Source organism: Pipistrellus hanaki, assembly GCF_964339955.1.
Source record: "Pipistrellus hanaki genome assembly, chromosome: 16".
Taxonomy (NCBI): Eukaryota; Metazoa; Chordata; class Mammalia; order Chiroptera; family Vespertilionidae; genus Pipistrellus; species Pipistrellus hanaki.
In genome coordinates, this window is record NC_140518.1 from 12811597 (window position 1) to 12828148 (window position 16552).

At 58.4% G+C, this 16552-nt stretch overlaps 3 protein-coding genes across 3 annotated transcripts; 1 reads left to right on the forward strand and 2 right to left on the reverse strand.

The window, feature by feature from the left end:
• Positions 1-1460: 1460 nt before the first annotated feature.
• On the forward strand, positions 1461-10249 carry GFAP (glial fibrillary acidic protein). The gene is made up of 9 exons (XM_084861787.1): positions 1461-1950; positions 2798-2858; positions 3049-3144; positions 3765-3926; positions 5307-5432; positions 5657-5877; positions 6266-6309; positions 7959-8044; positions 8694-10249. Exons 1-9 carry the CDS (start codon positions 1490-1492, stop codon positions 8733-8735), a joined length of 1299 nt encoding a protein of 432 aa, XP_084717913.1. The 5' UTR covers positions 1461-1489; the 3' UTR covers positions 8736-10249.
• Positions 10250-10896: 647 nt separating this feature from the next.
• FAM187A (family with sequence similarity 187 member A) lies at positions 10897-12867 on the reverse strand. The gene has a single exon (XM_084861788.1). It carries the CDS (start codon positions 12278-12280, stop codon positions 11036-11038), a length of 1245 nt encoding a protein of 414 aa, XP_084717914.1. The 5' UTR covers positions 12281-12867; the 3' UTR covers positions 10897-11035.
• Positions 12868-13451: 584 nt separating this feature from the next.
• On the reverse strand, positions 13452-16509 carry DNAAF19 (dynein axonemal assembly factor 19). The gene is made up of 4 exons (XM_084863640.1): positions 16310-16509; positions 15344-15494; positions 14816-14948; positions 13452-14195 (listed from the first exon to the last, which is right to left on the reverse strand). The coding sequence occupies exons 2-4, from the start codon at positions 15484-15486 to the stop codon at positions 13743-13745; spliced, it is 729 nt and encodes a 242-aa protein (XP_084719766.1). The 5' UTR covers positions 15487-15494; positions 16310-16509; the 3' UTR covers positions 13452-13742.
• Between the last annotated feature and the right edge of the window lie 43 nt (positions 16510-16552).

Here is a 16552-nt window from a genome sequence, read left to right on the forward strand (position 1 = left end):
AAGGAGATGAATCTCCAGTGTGAGAGGGAGGGGAGGGGAGGCCAGGGAAACAGGGTATTACAGGAACAAAGATGGAAGTAGGGACAGCCAGCTCATTCATAACTGCTTTGTGGAGCTGTCAAGGCCTGGGCTCCGGGAGGGGGTGCCGGGAAGCTGGGCGCAGAAGGTGAGCCCTGTGAGACTGAGGCTGGGGAAGGGCCAGAGAGTGCAGTGCCTGCCCCCTCTTGCCCTGTCAGGACCCCCAAATTCCTTTCATCATCCCCCACTGCTAGAAAGAGGCCTCAGTTGACCCTCCAGGCCAGCGGTCACCACCTTTTGGACCTCACGGACCACCAGCAGTCTGCAGACCACCGGTTGGCAATCGCTGCCCCAGACAAAAGGCCGGGGATCAATTTCCGGAACTCCAGGGAATGGGAAGAAAGCAGGAGTGCGGGATGCCTGAATTCAGAGGAACGGACTCCAGCAATCTGTTGGGAAATGGCTGGGCAAGAAATTGTAACAGCACTAGCCAGTTTGGCTCAGTGGATAAAGTGTCAGCCTGCGACTCAAGAGTCCCAGGTTCGATTCTGGTCAGGGGCATGTACCTTGGTTTCAGGCACATCCCCAGTAGGAGGTGTGCAGGAGGCAGCTGATCAATGTTTCTCTCTCATTGATGTTTCTAACTCTCTCCCTCTCCCTTCCTCTCTGTAAAAAATCAATAAAATATATTTTAGAAGAGGAAGAAGAAGAAGAAGAAGAAGAAGAAGAAGAAGAAGAAGAAGGAGAAGAAACTGTAACATTGGCTGTTCCTTAAGGGTATGGAACAGGTTTGTTCTTTGTCAAATTCGCAGCACCCATCAGGCACTGAAAGGAGCAGTGCTGAGTGAGGGAAGGCCTGGGTTATGGGGCCTAAGAGTTAGAAGGCAGGTCAAAGGTCACCTGATCCAACCTTTTCTTTCTTTCTTTTTTAAAAATATATTTTATTGATTTTGTACAGAGAGGAAGGGAGAGAGATAGAGAGCCAGAAACATCGATGAGAGAGAGTCATCGATCAGCTGCCTCTTGCACACCCCCCACTGGGGATGTGCCCACAACCAAGGTACATGCCCTTGACCGGAATCGAACTCGGGACCCTTCAGTCCCCAAGCCGACACTCTATCCATTGAGCCAAACCGGTTTCGGCCCAACCTTTTCTTAACCCACCTTCCTACAGAGAGGGTCTCCTTGCCCAGTGATTGGGCCTCAGACCCAGCATCTGGCCCCAGACACTGCCCACCAGTACCTCTGACTGTGGCCAGGCTGGGGCTGGCACACCCAGGAGGCCCTGCCTCTGGGCACAGTGACCTCAGTGGGGTGAGAAGGAGTCTCCCCATGGCTGGGCTGCAACCCAGCCCCACCTCCTCAGGCTATGCCAGGGGGTGTTTCCAGGGACAGTCTGGGCTGGGTCGAGACAGCCCCTTCCTTCATAAAGCCCTCCTCGCATCCCGGGAGCCTGCAGAGCCAGGCCAGGATGGAGAGGAGACGGGTCACCTCGGCTGCCCGCCGCTCCTTTGCTTCCTCCTCCGAGATGGTGGTGGGGGGCCTGGCTCCCAGCCGCCGCTGGGGCCCCGGCACCCACTTCTCCCTGGCTCGCATGCCACCCCCACTCCCGGCCCGAGTGGACTTCTCCTTGGCCGGGGCCCTCAACACCGGCTTCAAGGAGACCCGGGCCAGCGAGCGGGCGGAGATGATGGAGCTCAATGACCGCTTCGCCAGCTACATCGAGAAGGTGCGCTTCCTGGAGCAGCAGAACAAGGCGCTGGCCGCCGAGCTGAACCAGCTGCGGGCCAAGGAGCCCACCAAGCTGGCCGACGTCTACCAGGCCGAGCTGCGGGAGCTGCGGCTGCGGCTCGATCACCTCACCGCCAGCGGCGCCCGGCTCGAGGTGGAGAGGGACAACCTGGCCCAGGACCTGGGCGCCCTGCGGCAGAAGTGAGGAGGGGGCCCGGGGGAGGGGCCTCCTGAGCCGGCAGGACTCCCTGCTCCCTGGTTTCCACATCTCTGGGAGGGGAGGGCTGTCCCCGCTCCCCAAAGGATGGCAGGGACTGGGAGGAGGCTCAGGGCCTCGGGGATTTGATTCCCCAAGACCTTCTGCCAGGAAAGAGGGTACGCTCAGCACCTCCTTCCCCCTGGGGAGTCTGTGCTAGAGCAGTGAGGGGCCCAGCAGGCAGGGTGTGTGTGCTTCATTCACGCTGGGGCCCTGTGGGCGGGGAGCGCACCTATTCTGAGCCCGGGTTCACAGAGGGAAGGGAAAGCTGGGGTGCCCGAGGAAGATCGGGCAGGAGTGGGGAGGGGGAGAATGGGAAAAAGAGCAGGAAAGCCGGCTTCGGAACACAGGGGACTTTGTCTGTCACCAGCTTAGGATCCTTGTCAAGGCTTCACCTTGCACAGCTGTGCAGCAGAGATCTTAATAACACCCATTTCCAAAAGCCAGGGGGCACCCCAGGGGCTTGGTGTTTTGCTCAGCCAGCTGGGCATGCGTGCGTGCCCTCAAGGGCAGGAGGACGTGTGTGTGTGTGTGTGTGTGTGTGTGTGTGTGTGTGTATGCGCATGCCAGCAGCAGTGAGTGTGTGTTGGTGGAAGCACCTATGTGAGCAGGAGCCGGTGCAACAACCCTGACAGGGCACCTTAGTAATGAGTTAGAGCAAAGGCCCTCATCTGCTCACGTTCCTGGCCAAGCTCTCCCCTAGTCCTGGTTTGGGGGGTGCCCTCTGGATTGGGAAAGGGGTCCAAGAGTCCTCAGAAGAGCATGGACCAGGACTGTGTCCCCCCACCCCAGGCTCCAGGATGAAACCAACCTGAGGCTGGAGGCGGAGAACAACCTGGCCGCCTATCGACAGGTCAGGGGGGTTGGGGGATGGGGCGCAGGAGGGGGGAAGGGTTGGTGACAGCCCCCCAAACACGGGCCCCCACCAGCCCTCCTGAGCAATGTGCTGCTCTCCCAGCCGCCGAAGGGGGGGACAGACAAGGCCAGGGAATGGGGGGAAGAGTCTGGGGTCAGAGTGGCCCTCTGCCTCCTCCCTGCTCCAGGAGGCAGATGAAGCCACCCTGGCCCGGCTGGATCTGGAGAGGAAGATTGAGTCTCTGGAGGAGGAAATCCAGTTCTTGAGGAAGATCCATGAAGAGGTGAAGCCCAACACAAAGATTGGGGGGGTGGGGGGGAGATTAAAAACAAAAAGAGAAATCAAGGAAGACAGAAATAGAGGCAGACATGAGAGCATCCACAGCCCCTGGTAAATGCACACAGAGACACACTCCACTCATTGAGCATTACAAAAGCTCTGTGACCTCTTTCTCTTCACTACAGCCCTGTGGGAGGGGACCTTTCCGTATAATCTCCTTTTCACAGACCAAAGACGTTAAAGCACTTGCTAAAAACCACAGTCTCTCTGACTCCATTCATTCTGCCATCTGTCTCCATGTGACCGAGAGCCATTCATAAGGAAACAGATCCCAATTAGCTCTGACCTCAGCTCATGGATTCAGCATCCATGACCCCGTGGAACCTGGGAACCCACGGGCCCACACGCACAGGGACGCAGACACTCTCTCATAATGACACGGGTACACTTTCTGTGCTCCTGCCTCCCAGGGAGAGGAAACCATGAGCCTGGACCATGCACTTCCTCCGACTAGGGCTATCCCGTTTCCCTTAGCCAGCATCGATGTCCGACAGGCAGGCAGTCGGGAAACCCCGATTGTGGCCTGGGCTCTGAGCCCTGCTCTCCCTTCTCTCGCCCGGCCAGGAAGTGCGGGAGCTCCAGGGGCAGCTGGCCCGGCAGCAGGTCCACGTGGAGCTGGATGTGGCCAAGCCAGACCTCACCGCGGCCCTGAGAGAGATCCGCACCCAGTACGAGGCAGTGGCGTCCAGCAACATGCACGAGGCAGAGGAGTGGTACCGGTCCAAGGTAACCCTGATTGCGGGCCAGCCTGCCTCCTCCAGGCAGTCCTCCTGGCTCCACACAAGACACTCAGGGAAAGGAGGGTGGAGGAAGCTGGGAGAGGATCCTCTCTGGGTGACTGACATTCACCAGGCAAGGGAGGTGACTTGCCCAGAGACAATATTCTAATAAGAACTTATGGCCACTATTACTATTACTATTTGACAACACTGTCGTGTGTCCGGCCCTGTGCTTTGCGTAGATTGTCTTACTATGAAATAGGTACTGTGCTTCGATAGATGAGAAAGCTGGAGTCCAGAAAGGTTAACTCATTCGCCCAAAGTCACACAGCTTCTAAGCGGTAGAGCTAGCTTTCCAACCCGAGCCAGCTCACTTGGGAGCCTGCATTTTTTTTTTCCTCCTTTTTTTAAAAATATATTTTATTGACTTCTTACAAAGAGGGAGAGAGAGGGATAGAGAATTAGAAACATCGATGAGAGAGAATCATCGATCAGCTGCCTCTTTGCACACCCCCTACTGGGAATGTACCCACCACCAAGGTACATGCCCTTGACCGGAATCGAACCCTGGACCTTTCAGTCTGCAGGCTGTCGCTCTATCCACTGAGCCAACCCGGTTTCGGCAAGGAGCCTGCATTCTTGATGCCTCCGCCATCTGTGCCTTGGATTATGAGCATGTGCTGCACGCCAGGCACTGCCCAGGCTGCAGAGACATCCTGACCAGGAAGATGGTATTGGCACCCAAGTTTGGTGTCCATCGACAACACTGCAGGGCAGCGTCTACATACAAGGCGGGGGCCAGGGAGGGTGTCATAGAAGGAGGGCAACTGGCCTAAGCAGGACGGACGGGCAGGCCATGAAGAGAAGAGGGGAGGACAGAGCATGTGCAGAGGCTGGAGGCAGAAAGGCACGGAGAGGTGGGGCCGGAGGTGCTGGCCCAGGACACCAGAGCTGAGGGGAGTGAGTGGCAGAAGCCAACGATGGTCCTGAGCAGACCGCAGCCTGGTGGAGCCCTGAGGGCTTCGCTGCCAGCTGGGGGCGGGCGGGCTATTAGAACCCAGGACTGTCCAGGTGGGGGAAACAGGGTTTAGGCCCATAGATGGAGGTGCCAGTGCAGGAGATTCTGGGTTCTGTGACAATTCTGTCCATTCATTCATTCATTCCCTGACCCGGCATAGTGCTGGGTGCTGAGGACACAGCAGTGGCTTCTGTGTCTGCTACCCAGGGGTCACAGTCTCTGGAAATAACCTCACCCGGTGTCCTGGAGTGACCTGCACCACAACCCTGGGGTCCTGCCCACCTCCCCGATTTCCCAGAGACCTCTGCCTTCCCTCGGGCCCACACAGCTCCCCGTAGGCGGCTGCATAAGGCCCTCTTCCCCGTCTAGTTTGCTGACCTGACAGACGCCGCTGCCCGCAACGCCGAGCTGCTCCGCCGGGCCAAGCAGGAGGCCAACGACTACCGGCACCAGCTGCAGGCTCTGACCTGCGACCTGGAGTCCCTGCGGGGCACGGTGAGCGAGCAGAGCTGGGGGCGGTGGACGGGGGCAGCGACTGGGGCTGGCGAGCGAGCAGGAGGAGGGGACGTGCCAGCCCCAGGGGACGTGCCAGAGGGGCCCAGGGTGGGACCAGGGCTGGGGCAGGGCCTCCAATGCCTCCCCAGTTGGTCCCATCCGAGGGCGAGCCGGTGCCTCGGTGCCTCCGTGCCTCGAGGGACCGGCCGGCTTCCACCCCCCAGAACCAGTCCCTGGAGCGGCAGATGCGGGAGCAGGAGGAGCGGCAGGCGCGGGAGGTGGCGAGTTACCAGGAGGCCCTGGCCCGGCTGGAGGAGGAGGGGCAGAGCCTCAAGGACGAGATGGCCCGCCACCTGCAGGAGTACCAGGACCTGCTCAACATCAAGCTGGCCCTGGACATGGAGATCGCCACCTACAGGAAGCTGCTGGAGGGCGAGGAGAACCGGTGAGCCCGCCAGCCCCCTCCTCCGCCAGGGCCCAGGACACACAGGAGGCATTCAATAAGTGTTTGATGAGTGAGTGAATGGGTTCAATTCAACCGGTGTTGATTAGGTCCCAGGGCAAGGACTGAACTAAAAGGCTCATCCCCGCAACCTCCCAACAATAATCGGACCTCTTTCCCCCTGACCTGTCTTTTGTGCCTCCTCAGAACTGCCTTTGCCCTCCCCTCTGCCATCCTCCACGTCCGCATCCTCCATGGGATGGAGATGTGCACAGATCACACCCACGCCCCGGGCAGACTCTGGGAAAGGCGCTCCCTGAGGCTGTCCTAACCCTGAGGCAGGGCCTGGCCTGGCACGGCCGGTCACTGCGCTCCCTCCGCTGTCTTTCAGCATCACCATCCCGGTGCAGACCTTCTCCAACCTGCAGATCCGAGGTCAGTAGAGTGGCCTGGGGCTGAGAGCCTGGGTAAAAAGATGGGGGAGGAGGGACCCCCTTGAGGGCCTTCGTGATTCACCGTGGAGTTTCCAGCCAGAACACACCAGTCCAGGACGTTTCGGGCGGGGCTTGCAGCCACTCTTGTCCTGCTCTGCCCTGGGCCCCGCTTTCACCCTGCACCCCGTTCCCTACAGAATTGGGTGAGGGTCTCGACCTCTGTCCTGTCTGCAGACCCCTCAGCCCTTGCAGATCCTCTGCCCATCTGAGCGTTTCATGTTTTTGTTTTTCCAACTGCTTGTCACTGCAGGGGGCAAAGGCACCAGAGGAGGGGAAGGTCACATGGTCACAAGACACCTCAAAAGCCTCACAGTACAAGTTATCCCAATCCAGGCTCCCCCGCCTGTAGACGGGCCCCGCCGGCTCTCGGTTAGCTCCTGCCTCTCAGACACGGCGCTTTCCTCCGCGTGGCAGGGAGGGAGCCCCCAAGCCCATGCTCCCCATCCTCTTGGGCCCCCTCCTCCCGGGTTCCCCATCTGCCCAGCAGCCTCAGTGCCCGGCTCAGCCCCGGCACAGGGGAAATGGAGGTTACGCCAGCAGCCCGGCTGGTGTTCGGAGTGATGTGTCCTCAGGTGCTCAGACGAGCCGCTCTGGGGCCTCTGAGCACAGGCCAGCCCCTGCCTCCCTCCTTACCCATCGGAGAGGGCCCCTCGGGCCTCTCTGCGCCCAGCGGCAAGCTCTCTGCTTGACTGTCTGTCCCCGAGGCTCCGAGGCTCAGCTCAGCGCTGATGCAGCCCAGAGCATTATTTCCCCCTGGACCGCTGCCCCTGTAGAGAATACAGTTTCGCATTCCCTGCTCTTAATTTTAAATATTAGTGTTCCATGTTTCTCTCTGAGGGGAAAAGCTCAGTTACTTCTTACTTGTATGTGGGCCTCATGATTCTCAGCTACGGGGGGGTGGGGGGAAAGGAGTCTTCTTCTGGGCCAGACGTTTAGGAAGTAGATACGTGTGTCCCAGGACTTAGTTCAGCATCAGGAAAGTTAACGGGGGGGGGGGGGGGAGGGGGAGTCAGGAGGGACCACCTAGAGGTGATACTGCCGAGTCCCAGACAGTAAAGGGCCATTAGGGCCCCGAGAAGAGGCAGAGAGAAGTAGGAGAGGGGAAAAGGGACCCCATGTACTGAGCCAGTCACTTAACATTCATTGTTTCAGCGAATCGACTTCTCGCTCCCCCCTAGGGAAGCAGGCACCATGCCCCTATTTTACAGGTGAGGCAACGGAGGCTGGGAGAGGTGACGTAACTTGCCCACAGCCGTGTGGCTGAGCTGGGCCTCGGGCTCTGGCTTGCCTGATTTCAAAGCCCACGTGCTCCTTCCTCGACACAGTGCTGTGTGGTCAGAGAGCCAGGTCCCGGGCAACGGCCTACAGAGGGACTGGAACGCAGCCGGGCCAGGAGAGCCCCAGGACAGCGGGCAGAGTAGCCAGGACTTGTCCGGCACAGAGGGCACTTGGGGGTCGCCAGCCCCTTGGGAAGAGCCTCGGCCCGCCCTGTGGCCGGGCAGGCTTCCGTCCTCGTGCTCTGGCTGTGGCAGGGAGCCGGGGTAGCAGAGGATGGCTGGCGCCCACAGGCCCCCTCTCCTCACACCACAGAAACCAGCCTGGACACCAAGTCCGTGTCCGAGGGCCATCTCAAGAGGAACATCGTGGTGAAGACGGTGGAGATGCGGGATGGAGAGGTGAGGACAGCAGCCCTGAGATTCTGGCCCCTCGGCTCTGGCTGCCCCAGGGATTCCTGAGGCCAGGCTCTGAGATGAAGCCCGAACGGGCACACAGAAGGTTCTCGATAACCCACACGGGCTCTCCAGGGTGGCTCTGGAAGAGGGAAAGGAACCTGGATGCCATTAAACTCCCTGCTCCCTCCGCTGGCCGCTCTGAGGGGAGCCTGGGCGCCTAGACCACTGGGTGGGTCCTGACCTGGGCTTTCTCCCGTCCTCACCCTAACTCAGGTGCCCAGCGCCAGGCCTGGGGCGGAGAGAAAGGAAATTAAAGAAGTTAGCTGTTTTCACCGCCAACTTTCCATTTCCAGCTTGGTTACAGGAACCTTGCACAGGAATGGGAAAGGGGGATTTGGCATTCCCCAGCACGCCAGCAGCAGCACTAGTTAATTTCACACCGTCAGCTCACCGGGTGCCTGGCATGGCGCTGAATGATGTTCAGGGGTGACCTCACCCTCTGCCTGCTGCTGAGGGAGTTCCGGCTCCTACCATAGGAAGGAAAGACCCAGGGAGTCTGGGACCTGCCCAAGGTCACGTGGCCTGGCGGGGGTGGGCCCAGGTCTGTGTGAGCGCCTGACGGGGCCCTGTGCCCCTTCTCTGTCCCCTGCAGGTCATTAAGGAGTCCAAGCAGGAGCACAAGGACGTGATGTGAGGCGGGGACCTTCTGGAGGCCCCTGTCCCACATCGGGAGGGGCCTGCAGCAGTAAACAGGATAGCTGCCCCTCCTCGGACAGCTGGTTTCCCCAGACCTGGGCTCCCACCACCCCACTACGTCTCTCTGCCGGCTTTTGCTCTAGGCTCCATCCGCAGTAGGCCCGCCAGACAGCACCCACCCCACTCCCAGCATCTCCGTCTAAAAGGGCACTCACCCCAAAGGGGCAGCCCGGAGGGGCATGGCCAGAAGCTCGGGTTAGAATTGGAAGGGACGAGAGAAGTTGGGGAGGGCCTCGAGACCCAATAAATCACTCTCCGGAGCCCAATCCCTGTTGTCATGGCAACGGTTGTCCGCGCTGGAGGTCTCCGGGCCATCTGGGAAGTGGGCCTTGGAGTTTCCTCGGGGCTGCCTGAGGAAGATGGAGACTCTGAGACAGGAAGGGGAAGTCCTCCCAGGCAAGGCAGCCCTGGCCAGAGGCTCATTCTTAATCTAGACCGGCCCTGGCCAGCCGGAGAGCAGGCGGGGTATCCTGCCACCTGGCGTCCTCAGCAGACAGGAGGCCTGGCCTGCCCGGGTTCCAGAGGGAATGAGGACTCAGTGTTGATTCCAGTGTCGCAGCCTCACTGAGCTGCCGTGTGGGCAGGTGGGAGCCTGATTCTCAGCACGAGGGGGCCTTAGGCTACGTAGAGAGGGCAGCGGTGCCGGGAAGGAGTCGAGGGGGCTGCTTGGCCCCTGGGTGTCAGTTCGTAGAGGTCAAGCCCGGGAGGACTTCCCCATATAGGCCGGGGGAGGGAGGCGGGTAGAGATGGCGGAGGCGGGAGGAGGAGGCTGGACGTCAGAGCTGGGGGTGTGGATGACCAGCTAACTTGGCCTCTGGGTCGTGGGGATTAAGGAAGTGATGCATCCTCTGGAAGATGCTGAAATAAGAGAAAAGGGGGCTGTGGTCCACAGGGGCGGGGCACACTTTGTCCGGGTCCTTTCTTGCTGCATAATCCCCGTCCGCCCGAAGCCTCGGAGCCCCTGCAGCTGCTGCCTCCCAGCCCAGCAAACACCGCTGGGTGAGGCCAACGCACTCCACCTGCCTGTCTGCGCCTCCCAGTGACCTGATGCTTTTCCCTCAACTAAGGGCCCCGCGGTCCCCTCTGACTCAAATGCAAAATGTAGCCAGTATTCTAGGCAGCACTGTGTTTTGTAACTCGGGAAACGGAGGCACGGGCAGAGTGAAGACCCTGGTTTGGGTTGCTGCAGCCTGGAGAGGGGACACACGCTTCCACCCAGAGCGTCTGCTCTGCTTTCCGCGGAGGACCGTGGGAGCGTGGGATTGTGTGCGCCCAGAAGTGGGGCTGAGAGGACCCACGCCAGGGTCCCCCTCTTCCCTCTAAGGCTGATGGGAGGGAGAGATGGGACTCTCTTTCCAAGGCTCGGTGCCCTTTCTCTGACTCCCTCCTGCCACCCACGCATGCCTTTAGCTACTGAGCTAAATAAAGCCAACTGCTGTGGCCTCCCTCCGAGTGGACTCTGATCTGTTCAGGAGCTGGGGCCGGGGGGAGGGAGCAGCAAGGAACATTGCACAAGACCCAACTTGCTCCTTGTGAACTCAACAAGAAACTCAATCTCCAGAGCTCAGCATCCCCCCATGGCAGCCGCCGCGTGACAAATCCCTCCTCCAACCCTGCTCTGCCTTAGCAGTGTCTCCCCCCACTCCCCCCTCCTCCCCCCGCCTGTCCTCCCAGCCCCTCTTCTCACCCCCAGTCTCCAGCGTGGGTGCAGTCTCTCAGGAGAGTCCTGAATTTGACCTCCATCTTCCTCACCCATTTCCCCTGTCCTGGTCTTTACCTCCCTACCAGCCGGTCCCAGGACGAGGCTGGAAGGAAGGCAGAGAGGACCTATACGTGGTTTCCTCACTCTTTTCTTCTTTCTTCTCTGTGACACTCCCGATTTAACCAGCACCCACTTGGCAAGTCCTCAAAGGCAAGAATAGAAAGCACCTCCAACACCGTTCAATACTGAACAGGCCATTTAACAACTATGAGGTTCCCTCCCTCCTCCTCTGACCTGATGGAGTGAGAAGACACGTGCACCTCGGCCACTTCCATCAGAGCCTCCGTCCCCATGTCCCGCCCGCCCCAGGCATCTCTGCGTCCCAGGTCAGGTCCCAGAGGCGCCCACGAAAACGGGGAGCAGGATGTGACTAACACACTTGTTCGCACGCCCTGGCCCACATCCCAGAAGCATCTGGAATCATTTAACAAACACATGGGAGCACCACGGGTCTTCAGAGAGGGTGGAGGGAGAACCTAGCGGGAGAAGCTGGGACAACAGCGAAACACGTAACAGCAGCAGCGCCAGAGGTGGATGGTGACGAAGACCGCCGTGAGGAGCAGGAACCCGACCAGGGTGAGCTCCAGGGCCGAGAGGACCTCGGGGTCGGAGAACGAGACCTTGTAGCGCCCCCGGGAGGCCACGCCCAGCCGGAAGCCGGCCACCCGCTCGCCCTGCCGCCAGCAGTAGTAGATGCCCCTGTCGTCCAGCTGGGTGAAGCGGATGTGGAGATGGTTGCCGTGGTCGATGAACACCCTCATGGACCGGTTGGTGCCCTTCAGGTACTGCGTGCGGTACAGGTGCTGGCGGTCCTTGTCCCAGGCCACCGCCTGCTCCGGCCGGGCCCCGGGGCAGGAGATGACGAGCCCGTGACTCAGCCTCTGCTGGTGGTACTGGATGGGCACCTCGGGCAGCCAGGGCCGCTTGCCCACCTTGGACACGTAGTTCAGAATGGCCATCAGCTTCCCCCGGATCTTCGTGCTGTTCCTGCAGGGCACCCTGCAGCTCTGCACCAGCAGCTCGGGGGCGTGGTCCCTGGCCTGGGCCTGGAGCTTCCGTGGCACGGCCCGGGAGCCGCAGGACACCACGTCCGGCATCGTCTTGCGGTAGCGTGGGGAGAGGTCCGGGCTCTGCAGGTAGCACAGGCCAATGCGCCACTGCTCCCCGCGCACCCCGCAGCGGTCACAGGGGGTCCACTCCCAGAAGGTGGTGAAGACGTGCAGGCTCCCCCGGTACTCGTCCGCGAAGGGCTCCTGGCCCAGGTCCCTGAAGGTGGCCACCATGCCCTCGCTGCTCTGGATGTCCACGTCGTAGGCGTAGAAGTAGTCCCCGCTGCGGCTGCCGCAGAAGTACAGGCCCGAGTCCTCGGGCTGGGCCCGGAACACCAGCAGGCTGAACATGCGGATGCTGAAGCGCACCAGCAGGTCGCTGCCCACCCGCACGTGGGACGCGGCCGTCAGCACCTGCCCGTCAAAGTCGGTCAGCACCCTGGTGCGGCCGCCGCCCAGGCGCTCCTGGTAGTACCAGACCACGGCGGGCACCTCCTCGGGCTTGCAGTGGCAGGGCAGCTCAAAGCTCATGTCGGCCAGGTAGGCCGCGTTATCGAACATCAGGAAGGCAGGGCAGGGGGTCCTCTGAAAGATGTTCTCCTTCTCCACGATTTCAAAGGCCCAGAGCCTCCCCCATGCCCACAGGAGCACAATGATGTGGGACAGGTTCATGCCTGAAGCAGGGGGGTGGGGAGGATGGGTAGTCAGAGGGGGAAAACCAAGGCACCACAGGCCTCTGAGGCTGCCAGAATTCACTGCTGCAGGGAAGGAGGGGGCAGCCAGGAAAAGCAGCAGCAACCTGCAGGGGAAGCGGCCAGGGGCAAGGCGATTTATTCCCAGCCGGTGCCCAGGAGGCCCTTCTCACGTGACAAGATGCCCTCCCAATGTGACCTTCAGGAAAAGCCATTCTAGAACCTGGCCCTCTCTCTCCTTTCTAGAACACTGGCACCCGCCCAAGAATGGGCCCGGAGAACCTGGAACGAGAAGCAAGGCGAGGAGCTGGTCAGGGTAACCTCTCCTCCCTGCCCCAGGCCTGCCCCGATGCCTGGAGGGAAGGCCTTTCCTTTGGTTAACCAGGAGTCGGAGGAAACCCGCCGCCTTCCCATCTGGCCGTCGAAGAAGCCTGGGGGGTTGGCCAGACCTAACGTGATGGCTTGGGGCCTTCCCAGACCCAACCTGCAGGGACCTCAGCCCCTGGGGGAAAATACATCTCAAATGAGGAGGCAGGCATTTGACCATTTGCTGATTAAAAGTCATTCATTGGGTTTATGTTATGAATATTTTTTTTAGATATATTTTATTGATATTTTACAGAGAGGAAGAGAGAGGGATAGAGAATTATAAACATCGATGAGAGAGAATCATTGATCAGCTGCCTTTTGCACTCCCCCTCCTGGGGATGTGCCTGCAACCAAGGTACATGCCCTTGACCAGAATGGAACCTGGGACTTTCAGTCCACAAGCCGACGCTCTATCCACTGAGCCAAACCGGTTTCGGCACGAGTATTCTTGTTAAAAGCTATGGAGATCAGTATGGGTTTATTATGGGAGATTGGTGATTTTCCCTTTTCCCCTTTTGGGTGGAAGCCTTACTGGTGTAGCCAGCGTTTGGTGGGGCACACGCCATCTTTCGGGGCTGTGGGCCACAGCCGTGACAGACTCTGAGGGTGGGAAGCAAAGCTCTTTTAACCTTCTGGGCCCTTGACCATCCTGTGGATCTACACAGTTCCGACTATGAGGCCACAGAGAGGCTGGAAAGAGGGGAAGATTAGATTCTAGCTTTCGCTCTGAAGATTTCAAGTTGAGAAGGGAATTTGGTGTGGGATTTTTTAAATTTTTTTAAAAATATATTTTATTGATTTTTTAACAAGAGGAAGAGAGAGGGATAGAGAGTTAGAAACATCCATCAGCTGCCTCTTGCACACCCCCTACTGGGGATGTGCCTGCAACCAAGGTACATGCCCTTGACCAGGATCGAAACTGGAATCTTTCAGTCCGCAAGCTGACGCTCTATCCACTGAGCCAAACTGGTTTCAGCCGGTGTGGGATTCTTACTACAGTTCTGCAGAGGCCCCGAGAGAACCAAAACCTGCTGCCCGTGACCCCTGGGGGCCTCTGAAGGTCACTGGCCCCATCAATCTACTTGGTACAACCCTAGCAGTTCTTGTAGGAGACTTTCCTCCTCCTGGAGCCCCCCAGGCTGCTCCTCCAAACCCTGCTCCTCCTGGCTGAGCCCCCCCTTCATGGGTGGAGGGGTGTCCATGGCCTGCAGCTTCTGGAACAAGCTTCTGCAGCTCGCTCTCTCTGCGCGGCTCATCAGGCTGAGGTTCAGGGCAAAGCGCCCGGTACCAGCCAGGCTGCGCAAGATCCCCAGCACCGCCAGCCGGTCAGCCGGCCTCACGTGATCAGCCAGTGCCATCAGCAGCTCCCCTAGAAGTCCAAATCCCACGTCCGTCTGGAAGAGGTGGCCCAGCTTGGGACCTCCGAGCTGCAAGAGGGCCTGGTAGCGCTCTGGCCCACTCCGCAAGTATCGCCGCCAGTCACGGTAGAACTCCGCTGAGGTCTCGGGCTGCAGGGGTGTTTTCTCCTGGAGGGCAAAAGAAGAAAGGAGAACCCAGAGCGTTTGCAGCTGCTCTGTGGCAATGCGAGGGAGGGAGGCCTATGGGTTCTCAGCTGAACTCTGCTGCTGCTCTCTGAGCCCTGGAACGGCTGTGGTCCATGGCGGCCGCCTTTTCGGATGAGAAAGGGTCTCCTAGAACCCAGGCCTGGTTTGAGACTCTCCGTTGTCCCAGGGTAGTCCTACCGATGAACGTGAGAGGAAGGGTTTTCACTCTAAGCAGAGTAGAGGGGGCGACTGAAAACCTCAGGAAGAGAGAACTCCAGGGGAGTGTTAAGGACCTGCCAGGCGAGGTCTCCCTCCCAACACTGCCATAGGGTCATTATACTCTACACCCTATAACCCAGAGCAACCCCAGCCTGAGCTGCGAATGCAGGTTAAAGAACTGATTGAGAGGGACCTGCCTCGCTCAACTTTCTGATTTGTCCTGCCCAATTTAACTCCCCTCACTATCCAATGGTGCTTCTTTCTGGGATCAGAGGGAGAAACTTGCCTCTGTTGCCTTAGCATGAGAAATAAGGAAAAGGTAGGTGTTGTAAGAAGTTGGGACTGGAGCTTTACGGCAGAGAATCCTGCTGGGCCCTGCCTACCTGGGAGATTTCAGTGGTCTCGTCCTGAGGGGTCCCTCTTGGAGTAGTGTGACAGTTCCAGGGCACAGTCCTCTTTCCTCCTGCCTTGTCTTTCCGCTCCAGGGGCTTGAGGTGTGATGCAAGGACAATACCCCTGCAGGCAAGGGACAGACCTAATGACGTCTGTGGGCGTGAGGTGGCTGGACTGTGCATGAAATAGGCTGAACCTGTTGACAGGTCAATATGACAGCAATAACAATAACAACAGTGGCAACAGTAGCTGACAGCTTTTAGGTACTTCCCATGTCCCAGACATTCTTGCTCAAAAATCTTACATGTAATAACTCATTTGATCATAGTAATGGTTATTTTCTCTTATAGATGAGGACTAGAGGCTCACAGAGGTTAAATGACTCACACAAGATGACACAGGTAGCAGAGGACGGGACCAGGACTAAGCCCAGAACTGTCTGACTCCAAAGCACGTGCTCTTTACCCACCACAGTCCACCATAACAGGGGCACCTGAGAAAAAAGACATTAAGCCAACCTGAACTCCTCATAGGAAGCCACCCGCTGTTCCACTGCCCGAAACTTGGCAGCGTTCTCTCTCCGGTACTTCTCATCGGCGGTAACTGCAGCCTGCAACTCTTTCTCCAGAGCCTTGAAGTCAATGATGTCATTCCTCTCCATGGCTGTGCCTGGGGAGGTAAAGAGGATGGACATCATTGGAAGGCCCATAACAGGGGAAGGGAAGTGGATTCTTCCCTAGCCCACAAAATGACCCAAAAGCACCCCCAGATATCTTGTCAATTGGTCAAGAATCTAGTTCTCTTCTTTATAGAGTTACACAGTGAGGACGTGCTTAAGATTTGTTGTCACTGAAAACAGAATGACTTTCAGTTTGGAGCCACAGCTTAATTTCGTTTTCTGCCTCTAAGAATTGGTGCTTTCGATGAGGAAGCATATGGATCTCAGAATTCAGTCCCTTCACTCTTCCACAAAGCAAGTTGTTGTGATTGAGGAGAACCTCACACAAAAGCAGAACTATTGTTAGCTGCTCTTGAGCCCAGGGATAAAATTTCATCCATCATTAAATGTCTTTAATGAGAAAGAATACCTTGTCACCCAAACCAAATGCAATGACTGAGCAGGAAACCAAGTAGAAGAGGCAGAGGGAGGGGCTTAAATGTTCCTGTCCCAAATTCCTCTGTCCAGCCCAGGGCTGGAGGACTAGGTACTTGGGAGCCCAAGAGTTCTGCCCCTGTACTTCTGTAGCCTCCGCGTATGAGGCTGATTGGCCTGTTCTACAGTGAGATCACCTATATGGGTTCTAGTTTTGGCTCTTGCTTTTTTTCTTGTGGTGAGACCTCTTTGAGCCTCAGATTCCTGGTGCATTGAGCAAGATGTTATGGTTGAAGCATCATCAACAGCCCAAGGGCAGGGTAGTGGGATGTCTGCAACCAAGCCAATAGCCCTCCCGCTCCACCCCAACCAAGAAGGCGGCTGGGCTGACCAGGAATTGAACTCAGATGTCCTGGCTCCTGTCCAGTTCTGAGCCCTGCCCGGTAATTGATTAAACAGAGCTAAGCCTCCTGCCCTTTTGACTGTCACCCCAGCAGCCCTGGCCTCGGTTCCCTTGCTTTCTCTGGGGACACTCAGATACTCCAGAACTGAACAGCTCCGTGTAGACCAGACGCAGCCGCTGTGGTTGCCTAGCAACTGCTCCCACAGCCTGCTCACGTGATCTCCTCGAAGG